The sequence below is a fragment of the Corythoichthys intestinalis genome, chromosome 3 (assembly GCF_030265065.1).
Source record: "Corythoichthys intestinalis isolate RoL2023-P3 chromosome 3, ASM3026506v1, whole genome shotgun sequence".
Lineage (NCBI taxonomy): Eukaryota > Metazoa > Chordata > Actinopteri > Syngnathiformes > Syngnathidae > Corythoichthys > Corythoichthys intestinalis.
Genome location: NC_080397.1, coordinates 40,757,609 through 40,769,699, shown reverse-complemented (window position 1 = coordinate 40,769,699; position 12,091 = coordinate 40,757,609). Strand labels below are relative to the sequence as shown.

General features: G+C 36.3%; 1 protein-coding gene across 1 annotated transcript; it reads left to right on the top strand.

Annotated features, from left to right (window-relative positions):
* The first annotated feature begins 1,517 nt into the window (after window positions 1-1,517).
* Window positions 1,518-9,651, top strand: tm2d2 (TM2 domain containing 2). Its single transcript, XM_057830895.1, has 4 exons — window positions 1,518-2,054; window positions 2,360-2,447; window positions 3,378-3,493; window positions 4,634-9,651. Exons 1-4 carry the CDS (start codon window positions 1,789-1,791, stop codon window positions 4,845-4,847), a joined length of 684 nt encoding a protein of 227 aa, XP_057686878.1. The 5' UTR covers window positions 1,518-1,788; the 3' UTR covers window positions 4,848-9,651.
* The last annotated feature ends 2,440 nt before the right edge of the window (window positions 9,652-12,091 follow it).

Below are 12,091 nucleotides of genomic sequence, written 5' to 3'. Positions count from 1 at the left end.
AATCTAGTCGAATAATTTTCTCCATCTTGTTTTGAGTGTTAAAAGCTAGTTAACAGATTATTGCGTCAGATTCTTCTTAGTAAATATTGCTACGGTATTTGTTCTTACTAAGCCCTTACATCTAAAAGTCGGTCATTTTCTACCTAAATCAAAAGAACTTTTCTGACAAACAAGTTTTTTATAAGATTAAATATGCAAACTTTTTGCTCAAGTCTGTTAAGATTATTTTGAGCTAGCTATTTTTCTCATTTCAAGAAATCTGAATAAAATTTACTTGAAGTAGTGGTAGATAATTTTACTTATTTCTAGTAGATTTACACTGAAATCAAGGGAATTTAAGTTTTTTTTACCCTCTTTTCTCCCAGTTTTAAGGAGGTGGGTTTTTGCAGTCGAAATGTATTGGTTCAGGTGATACACCGTTCGATTCAAACCTTTGTTTTCAAAAACTACTAAAGAAACATTTTGAAAACTTTGAAAAATTTTTAAATCAACTTTAAATCGCAATATTTGAACACAAATTATATTAACCTACACAAGAAATATAAACTTGTTAGTCATCTCTTAAGTATCCAGAAATGCAAAAAAATAAATATTTGTCTCAATACCACTCAAAATTGTTTGTCTAAATAAAACAAAAATAAAAAAACTTCTTAGACAGGGAATAACAAAAACACAAACGAAGCCTTCCTACAGATAAAACACCACTGTCATCAGCCAATCAAACGAGCGTTTGAGTGGGGAAAATGGACTGGCACATTCAGCAAGTGAAAAGGGGTCAATGTAAGTCTGAACATAATCAAAGTACTGTAATTACATTAATGGTAGGGGCAATTCTATCATTTCAACATATGGGAAGACAATTTAAATTACATATATAACTGAAGTCATTATACAATGCAAATAAGGTCGCTTAAAAGTTGGTGGGGACAATTTGAGTATCTTGGAAAGTTGATAGTGTTTTGTCCCTACCGTCCCTATGCAAACCTACGCCCTTGGCTTAAAGGCTTAAAGTTCAGATGCATTTCTTGCTTATTGGAGCATCATTTTAGCTAATAATGAAGTACTGCGACCACTTAACTGGCATTTTAGCGCCTCGCAACGGGTAGACCTGTGAACTGCATGTGATTTTGGATTTTTAGGTGCACAGTCAATTTTAACAAAATACTGTACAGTAATTCCAGAAGTGTCATGAAATAAAAATGCCTCAGATGCTCTGTAATTTCTTTTCATATTCTGGTGTATTTCAAATAGTTGCCTCGTGAGAATTTACATCTACTTCTGACATATCAAAATAATACTTTTCCTAGAATGCACATTGGATTCGGCTCTGTAAAACATTGTCAAAATTCAACAGTGATTTGTACTGACAAACGTGTATTTTTTACGCATAATAAATAAGAAATATACGATTTTTATAAATTACTGCGTTTATTGAAATGGGAAAAAAAAAACTTTCCTGAGAACTACAACTCCCATGATGCTTTTCAGCAGAACAGCAATAATTCCACTACAGCGTGAACCCCCTTCTGATATATTTTCTTTACGGTCATAATACAATACACATAAGGGTTGCATAAAGGGAAAACATCTTATCTGTAAAAAGGGGATGTAATTTGGGCATTTTAATTTGACTGGGCGGGTTTATTGTATGATTGGGCTGAGGACTGTCGTTCCAATCTGGCAACGCTGAAACTGACAACACAGACAGACTTCCAACTCGCTAATGATGGTGTCTTTTGCATTGTATGGAATTTTAACCTTGGGTTATGTTTTGCTTTGACGGTGATAATGATTTCCGTAAGCTACATCTTGCTCTGCGGACAGTTTCTTTTGTTACTTACAGTTATTTTTTTACAATGTTTGGATGGAATCCATTCCCAAAACTCGTCAACCGCTGAATCAGCTACCGTTTTACCTGGTCCTGGCTCGACAGCACTGCCTTTCTCTGAGCAGACCTCCGAAACGATCAAATATGAAATTCAAGAGGAAAATCCGAATTACACGGAAGTGTTTGAGTACAACGCTCTGTCACCCGTCGTCCTCTGCAGTTATTTGTAAGTAGCATTGATCATGCTAAGATGCTAACAATAAGGCTAACGTTAGCAAGGCAAGGCAATCACACGATTTCTCTCCAACTATTACGGGAGATAAATTACATAGTCTGCCTTTCTAATCATGTATATATACTAAAATATTTGCAATTCACTATAATATATTTTTATTTCCGGGTTACACAATACATCTTATTTATTTGAGGATGTGTCAGTCAAAGCAATTATTTTCCAAGATTGTTTTAGGTGAAACATTGTGGCATTCCATTCCTCACAATATTTTTTCCACTTATGATTTTACTCAAAAGGCCAGAGGAGTTCATCTACTGTCAGGACCCCGTAGACCATGCTGGAAATAACAGCGCCTATTTGGAGATGGGCCACGGTTGTGTAGGGGTAAGTGTACCTTGCCATAAGCCATATACAGTATGTACAGTTGTGGTCATAGGTGTCTATACTGTTTAGGGCTGCAGCTATCGATTATTTTAGTAGTCGATTAATCGATTAACTAGTCAGTTCGAATAAACGAGTAATCGGATAAGGAACATGAAAAATTAAAATACCTGAGCTTAGCCTCAAACGGTATTAAAACATATATATATATAGGATCTATGTACAACAAAAGAACAATTGGCTAACTTACATGGCAAAAGTCTGCTAGCTTAAATGATATAAAACGCTATTTAATTTTTTTTTTTTTTTTTTACAATGCTCTTGGCAAATGGTTTAGACACATATTCCCACAAAAATTGGGTAAATATACCTATAAACTAAATTATGAATGCGTTAAAAAAAACATTTAACTCAAACAAAAACTTACGTTGGCCTCAACATGGAGCAGCTGGATTCAGCCATGTGAAATGAGGAAGTCTAGACGGCAGTCTAGCCATCCAAATCAATAAAACTAAATTCAAACACTTTCCAAATAAACCATTACATTGCCACTTTAATTAAACGAATACTCGAAGCAGCAAAATTTAATTCGAATCTTTTTTTTTAATCGAATACTCGAGTTAATCACTAATACTATTATTAAGAATGTCACATTTTTGTTCTCACTTTTTGTATTTTATTTTTTTTAGACATCCTAGTTATAAAATGACACATGTTTTTGTGAGAACTTTAAGAGCTAATGGCCTTCCAAAATAAGGCAGAGGTGGCAACCTCCAAATTCTACATGCAAGAAAAAAAATCTGCATTCCACATAGCTAAAAGAACAGTTCAGTAAATGATTCAAAACCCCAAATTTATGTAACTTTCATGCCTCCCTTGTAAATGTCGGCAATGAGCTAACAGTTACACCTGATTCACTGTTTTTATTGATAGTGGGGAGGCCAGACTGAGAAAGAAGTAAACCACACACCAGTTGTCTGCACTGCACTTGATGACATCGAATGTGCTGGGCCCAGAGAATTCCTGAGAGGGCATGTACCCTGCATCAAGTAAGTTGGTGGACAAACAACTGCATATAGTACAATTACGTTTTTACTTGGAACAATTTATGGAGAAAAAGTCAACTTTTGGTAGCCAAATTATTATTGTTTTTATTATTTAGACATTTGTGATGCTGTTGAATGTCAGCAACATTTTACCTAGTTCTTTGATTAGAGGGAGGGATGGAGGGAGGGAGGGATGGATGGATGGATGGATGGATGGATGGATGGATGGAATAAGAAAAAACACATTTGCACTGATGACTGGAACCCACAAAAACAAACAAACAAAAAAAAAAATGCTGCATTGCCTTCTTGTGCCAACTGCTTAGCCTACCCTGACAACTAGAACTGATTTTTCTTAGCATTACTTGAGAAGAAAAGTTGCCTTAGTGGCCAGACAATGTTTTTAATTTTACGTAAATCCATTGAGTTCACGTATAAAAGCAAAAATGTCCCCGGCCAGAACTCATTCACAGAGGAATGATCTGGTGTGTGTCTGACAAAAAATCATTTAAAAAAAAGGAGTAGTGTCTTCATCCATATGTGATTCCAGAATGTTTCAAGTACAAGCTTCAAAATCTTTCTAAGACAGCACATATAAGTTTGTATTTAATGTCTTTGAAATGTCCAGCTATGGCTATCAGGTTAGTGCTTAACACAATGTCAATGTTTACTTTGTTTTAGTTTTGCTTTTTGTGTGTTCAGTTGCAGTATTTTAACATACTGAAAAGGGAAGGTGGCATTTAACGACAGAAGTCATAGTTAATCTTTCTGAAGTCTCAAAATTTGACTGGAATATGAAAGCTGTGGGAGGAAACGGGAAAAGAAAGAGCGGCAACATCTCCAGCGTACGTGATGTGACTTGATGTCTCTGTTATGTGCAAATGGCCCATTGTCTATCATGCAGCACAACACAAGTTTAACATACATGGTGACCCCCCAAAAAAAATTGGGGTGGGGGGTACATGAATATGAAATGAAATCTTTACAGTAACGTACAGCATATTTTGAAATAGGTCTAATAATAATAATGTAGTGACCAGATTTATGGATAACCAATATATTAGCAATGTTATCAAGGTGCCAGAATAAGATCCTTTTTTAGGCACTGAAGGCATCTTCGAATAACATTTGTTGTTTCCACAGATACACCGGACACTATTTCATCACCACTCTACTGTACTCCTTCTTCCTTGGTTGTTTTGGTGTCGATCGTTTTTGCCTGGGACACACAGGGACAGCGGTGGGGAAATTGCTCACACTTGGAGGCCTGGGAATCTGGTGGTTTGTTGACTTAATCCTGCTTATTACTGGGGGGCTGATGCCGAGTGATTATAGTAACTGGTGCACTTACTACTGACCAGAAAAGGAATGCCTTAAACTCTCTAACGCCCAAACCACTAAATAATAGTCCAAAAATTCTAATTCTTTGAACTTGAAGCCTTTAATGGCTCATCAGAGCAAAGGGGAAAAAAATATAACTTCTCATAAATTTGTGTCATTTTTGGTTCATCAGTCACGATGCTTTTTTTCTTGTATCAGTATCAGTGAAAGCATGTATCTGACTGTATCATCATCAAATTTTTCAGGGGAACAAATATCACACTGCTCATGTGAAGGACTGGAAAAACCCATGTTAACAAATATAATGCGTATGTCGCTGTTGGGTCCTATTGGTGATTTCCCTGGTATATCATCTGTATGTTTCAGAGAACTTCAAAAGTGTGATTTCAGGTTATGTTCACCATTCTGCAGTTGCCTTGGTTAACCAAGAAAACATTACTGTATTTACTATATGGAATGTTCTTACTAGAGAAACCCAATATATGCAAGTCAGAAAACAACAAAAGTTGAATTCTTCTTGAATTCATGTAATTTGACTTGTAAATATGTTCTGCTATTTCTGTTGACACTGATTTATTAAAATTGTAAAGTTGTGGGTTTGAGCACAGCATAGATCTCAATTTGTTGCAATATGTTACATTTATTCCAATGCCCTGTCAACTGATGACAGCCTTCAACTATGCTGGTTACAACATGTACCGTATTTTCGGACTATAAGTCGCACCAACCTTAAATTGCCCAACGAAGAGGAAAAAAAACATATATAAGTCGCCCCGGAGTATAAGTTGCATTTTGGGGGGAAATTTACTTGATAAAATGCAACACATAGGACAGATATGTCATCTTGAAAGGCAATTTAAAATAAAAATACAATAGAGAAAAACATGCTGAATAAGTGTGTACAGTACGATAATGTTACAGGATGAATGAACAATGAAATGCGAATGTGGCTGGTATGTTAACGTAACATAGCTATTAAGAGTTATTCAGATAACTATAGCATTAAAACATGGCAACAAGTTTACCAAACCATCAGTGTCACTCCAAAAAACCAAAACACCAAAATAACATGTGAAATGATATAATAATGTGTTAATATTTTCACACATAAGTCGCTCCAAAGTCGCACCCCCAGCCAAACTATGGAAAAAAAAAAAAAAAATCTACGACTTATAGTCCGAAAAATACGTTATATTGATTCTCATTGCTGCAAGATGCACACTGGCCTGCCTTCAAGCTGCACAGGATAGTAAAATGTTTGACGTAAGAATTGAGATCTTCAAATGAAAACACAAATAGTTTTGCTCAGAGAGAAAACAAATCCCATCTGGAGAAAATCCTTCAAGGAGCTAACTATAAAATTCAAATGGCTCATATTTTTGAGACTGGCAATCGCCAACTTGTCCACTACTGAAGTCTCTGTTCAAATTTTAAATCCATCCGATACCCTTTTTTCGTCTTTTTTTTTTTTTTTTTTTAAATCCTTGTAGTACTTTTTGTTGGACCAGGGACATATATCTTTTGAAAACTGAGTGCTCATGCCTATTGTTCAAATAGAAATCATGTTATAATCTTTTTGGAAACCCTTGTAAATTACAATATATTTTATTCAAATGCTCTACATGACAGGTTTTAGGATTAGTATTATTATTATTTTGTAATAAGATTAACTTGTTACACAATTGCATGACATGTTGTTGTGGTTGAATCTGCTTAAAAATTGAACTGTGTTTACTTCTCAAATACATTAGAATATTTTGTCATATTTCTCCTTAGAAAATATATTGGTGCAGAATGAATGTAAATATACTGTATATAAATATATACATGTTTATATATATTTAAAAAAAAAAAAAAAGAAAAGAAAAGAAAAAACTACCCAGCTGCTTTTTGGTGGATGTTCCTTTTCGCTTTAAAAGTTTAAAATTAAAATGTATATAGTTCTGTACAAAAACAGACGCAAAATATCCTGAATTTGTGTTCATTTTCAGTTCAGCCTCATGTGGTTTGATATGTCGGTACAGATTGGACTGGAGTGGAAATCAAATTGAAACAACAGAATACCAGGCTGACCTCTCATGTAGCTAATAATCCTGACTCAATATATCAACAAAAAAGCATATCTTACACTATGAAATGCTTAACTTTGTTGCATCGTCTTTTTCTGTTTACACTCCTATAGGCATGTGCCGGTATGATTTCTGACTGTATGATAACGTTAAGCCAAAATATCACGGTTTCACGATATTGCAATTACAGCTCTAAAATGTGTTACTTTGAGACATCAGGGTTAAAAAAAAAAAAAAAAAAAATTCAACCGAACGTGATTTTTATTTTTTAAAACATATTAGCAAATTGGAACATAAGTATAAGGCTAAGTTAGAATATATACTAAACAAAATCAAAATAAATGCAGTCTTGTAGGTGAGCCTAAACCCACAGCCAATGCTCAACATTATTACCATCAGAACAAAAATAATTGAATTATTTTCCATAAAAATCATGTGTGCATGACTCGTATTATGTTTACATTATACATGCTCTTTTTCTGTACACAGACAGTTGCCAGAGAGGGATAAAAAAAATGTTTTACCACCGTTAGACACACTAAACACGCTGGAGTTAACTCGCGTAGCTGGTGGGAAACGTTCATGACAGTGTTTACAAACCTTTAAATTTGTATAAATGCAAAATCATATTGGAGGTATTGCCTCCTTGGTAGCTACCCTCCGCAAACATGTTTCACATGTCGGTTGGCCTTCTTTCTCTAAGCCGCAGTCTAAGTATTCCCATACCGGCGATTTCGTTTTCTTCGATGGGGAAAAAGTTCAAGAGTTTCACCTCCTCCAGCCATCGTGTAGCACAGCTGACTCACTTACACTGAGCAACAACAGGTGGGGGAGGGTTGAGCCTTGCAGGTGCAAGCAGGTTTTACCCTGAATATCTGGGACATGAAAAAAATACCTAATACCGTAGAGACGGTATGACGGAAAAAATTTTTGCAGTTTTGAAACTTTGATATTTTCACACCAGAGTATACCCTGAAACCGGTAATCGGCACATGTCTGTTGTTCTTATTTGCTAAATATAGATGCATCTCAAGGGCACAACTTTATAAAATTAGATGAGCTGATTAAAACATATGGTGGACCTTTGCATTTAATGTGGTACTGAAGATGTAGATAACATTAGCTTTAAAGTAATGATAATGGTGTTACAAACTGCCATAAGGGCTCAATTAGTTTTATGTGTGAACTGCCTTTAAGGGGTTCTATTCATTGAGAGAAAGATGAAGAAATGCATAACTATTTTATGGTTATGTATTACCATGGAATGTAGGGCACATTTGGGCTATAATAGATTTTTCAACTGTTTAAGAGCATTACAATGACACATAAATCTTTAACACACATTAACCCAGGTCTTGAAATATGGTAACATGTTTTAAAGTAATGAGAAGTGAAGTAATTTGAAGTGGACTGCATGGCTCAGGCAATGTTTCTCTCAGGCTGTCTGAATAATGGCTAAAGTCAAAGTAATGGCAGACTGAGGGAATTCCATTTCCGATAGTTTTGTTATGACTGTAATTACAGTAGTGATCATATAATGAATCACTTTTACCAAAGTGTAGTTAAGAACCCTTATGTAAGAGGCAAAAGAAATGATCATATTTAGTGGCTGTCATTTCGTGTGCTCCTTCAGCATACAAATCCATTATTCCCTGGGAAAACTCATAATTCATAATCTCATTAGAGGGGGTATGAATTAATGAGGCTGTGCATGTTCGCTGCAATTTCCTGATCAGCATTGGCCTAGTTTTGAAAGTCAAGAACTCTCAAAAGCAATTCATTCAACTTCACAAATACACTCAGAAAGTTTTTATAAGAACTCGGTGCAAAGTCTTCTAAGAGTTTTCAATGTTTTCTTCTTAGGCAAGATTATGTCCTACTGTTCCTGGGCTGGTTCAAAGTGTAGAAGACCACCTAGGAGAGCTGAAGAGCGTTTGCCTTTACAGTTGAGAAGTTTGGGTTTCGTCATTTGCCAGTAGGGGGCAGAAGTATTCCATGATTCATTCCTCTGATAATCTTGTGCCACCAATCTAAATTGGGGCAGGAGATGCAGCAGTGAAAAAAAAATCTTCACTTCCTCTGTAGACCCTGCTGCACACAGGGAAGTCTGCTGCTCTCAAGGTCAGCTATCTGAGGACCAGTCCTGACCGCAGCTGCTCTCCTCTTTCAATGATGACCGCTCAACTAATTGCCTTTGGGTTGCTTCTGTGACGCTTCAATTGAAAGTGTGGCAAAATGACAGCCCCTGAAGACGAGAAAGGATCCAGCTTTTTAAAGGTCCCATATGACTACTGTCAGTGTTGTGGCTGTTTGAGGTGAACTCTCCATATCATGTTTCATTAGCGTTGTTTCCTCTAATAGGTAAGCTGTAATGTGGTCGTAAAGTGAATATTTAAACTTCCTCATTGGTGGTGTCCATCACATTTCATTAAGGGAAAATAAGCTTTGTTTTGAGTTCACATTTTTTTAAGTTGTCAACTTGTCATTGATGGTGCATAATCTATTAAGAGGATTTAGAGTTGTTTGAAATTGAGGTCCGCTATTAAGAAATGCTTAAAATTACATGCAGAAGAAAGCATCTTCACTGGTGTTCTGTGAATGAATGGGCTTTTATATCGATAAGTCTCTGTGGATCAGGAAATGAGGTGAAATCAACTTGTGTGTACGTGTCCTGTACATATATATTTCCTTTTATTCACATAAACATACAATATATCTGCTCAATTCACATAGTCACGCATAATCATACATTGTTCTCATACCACACTGTTTTTCTACTTTGTGAACACTGGAGACAAGTACTGTTTTGATTACAAGCAGAGCCATTTGGGGGCTCTAAGCAAAATAATGCCAAGGGGCCCATATTTTTGTAAACATGTATTAAAATTGTAACTTAATGTGCATCTTTCTTGATTCTTGTCTCATAACTATGTACACGACATTGCCAAGCATTTCCTTGAATTGTACATTTGGGGAAATCATCATCTTGTGAAGAGGGCGGCACTCCACCTCCAAATCCAAGATACTTCTCAATAGCTCCTTAAAGTACAAAATATGATTACATGGAATAAAATTTAGCCGAGGAAAATAATCGTCAACAAAAATGTGTACTGTGGGGAGTGCACAACTAATTAAGTAGATTCACCACAGGCTGATACATGACATAGTACTTGATAATAATGTCCGATATAAATAAACTGACCCCACTAGGACAGTTAATTTTCTTCAGGGTATTTTGCCGACTATTTTTATACCTGTCCACACTTGGTTTAAGGTGCGGTTAAGCCCCACCCCCACCCCGCTTCTGCAAGGTACGACTGCATTTGCACAAACTACGCATGCGTAAAAAGGAGAAGGATAAATTCTCTTCGACATATTCATGCAACTATTTTCCAAGCAAGTTTGAGCACCAATCATGGCAAAGCAGGTTCAACGTCACTCCCCAGGTTGCCAGATTGTAATGACAAGAAAATGGATGTTAGCATAGATAAACGGCAATGCGCGCCACATTATTCACAATGCTCTATTAACAACGTATAAAATGAGGTTGCCAGATTGGGGCCCCCTCGTGGTGGCCCTAAGCAGCTGCATAGTCTGCGTACAGGCTGGGCCAGCCTTGTCCTGAAACTTTCAATTTCTTACCTGCTTGATCTCTCTGGTTGCATATATTGCAAGAACTGTGGACGTTCCAAAACTGAATGTATTACAGGATGAAATGAGACGAATAGGTTTGGGATCAACTCACTTTTTTTGCTGTCTTATTTGCTAGTTTAAATTTTGTATTTCGTTGCAAACACCCATTGTAGGATTCTATGGGTGTTTTCGTGAATGGGTATTAGTTAAAATAGGCAAATAATTCTATGGGGGTGCCTTAAAAAGTACAAAAAAACTCAAGGGATCTTAGAAAGATGTACACACTACATATCATAAATATATGTATTTTCTAAACCAAGAGTTTAGAAAATCAAGAAAAAAAATCTTGATGGAGAATCACAGGCTTGCTGTTCAAAAAGTAGTATACTATATGCATCTCACCCTTCAGCATTTTATAGCGACAGGAAGGACATGGTAAATTAATGTTTATGTCTGCAGGACCCTTCAATGAACTTCCTTTAAAGACTTTTTTTTAAGAGACTGGACCTTTTCAAGACAGCTTAATATACAGTTTAAGACTGAAGTTTACATACACTGAGCAAAAACACACATTTCATTTTTTATGTCTCACTGAAGTCAAACTAAACCTCCCCTGTTTCACACCAGTCAGGATTTTCGAAATGATTTGACCTTGTTAAATGCCACAATAATTAGAGAATTTCCTAGACAATTTTATATTTTCTTTTCAGGTCAAAAGAATACTTGCTACTCGATACTAAGGAAACGTATTTCTTTTGAACTGCATGAGTTGGGTCAAACATTTTGGGTAACCTTCCACAAGCTTCTGACTGTACTCTGCTGGAATCCTGGCCCATCCCTCCTGACAGCTACCTAAGTCAGGGTTATCAGCCTACTTGCTCGCACAGAACTTTTCAGATCTGCCCAAAAATTTTTGATAGGATTAAGATCAGGGCTTTGTGATGACCACTCCAAGACATTGACTTTGTTATCATCATGACACTTTTTAACCATTTTGGCAGTATGCGAAGGGGTATTGTCTATTTGGGAAAGAACCATTTGCGTTCAAGTTTTAGCTTCCTGGCTGATATCTAGAGATTTTGCCTCGATATCACCATGTAATGTTCCATCTTTATGATGCAGTCTATTTTATGAATAACAAAAGTTCCTATTTCAGCAAACAACCCCACAACTTGTCAGACCACAGGACATGTCGCCAGAATTTAAGGCTTTTCTTTTTGCTAACTATAATCTCCTTTACTTTACTTTTTCTTGAGGAGTAAAGGCATCATTCGTGGTGAGTGGCCTTTCAGCCCATTTTCGGTGCAGGACTCCCTATTACTGTGGATAATGACACTTTCTTACCAGAATCTTCAGCGAGTCTTTAGCTTTTGTTTTGGGGTTGATTCACGCATTTCGGACCAAAACATGTTCATCCCTGGAGCACAGAGCCTGTCTCTTTCCTGAGCGATGTAATGGCTGGGCACCTATATAATGTGAATACTTATAATTTTTTGAACAGATGAAGGTGGCACCTTTGGAAATCTGGAAATTGCGGCCAAGAATGAACCAGACATGC

What these genes read in the sequence shown, in the direction of transcription:
- tm2d2 (XM_057830895.1), top strand. Translation starts at nt 1,789, where the DNA reads ATGATTTCCGTAAGCTACATCTTGCTCTGCGGACAGTTTCTTTTGTTA. An exon ending in GTCGTCCTCTGCAGTTATTT is followed by an intron (nt 2,055 to 2,359) that starts GTAAGTAGCATT and finishes TTTACTCAAAAG; the next exon opens with GCCAGAGGAGTTCATCTACT. An exon ending in GGGCATGTACCCTGCATCAA is followed by an intron (nt 3,494 to 4,633) that starts GTAAGTTGGTGG and finishes TTGTTTCCACAG; the next exon opens with ATACACCGGACACTATTTCA.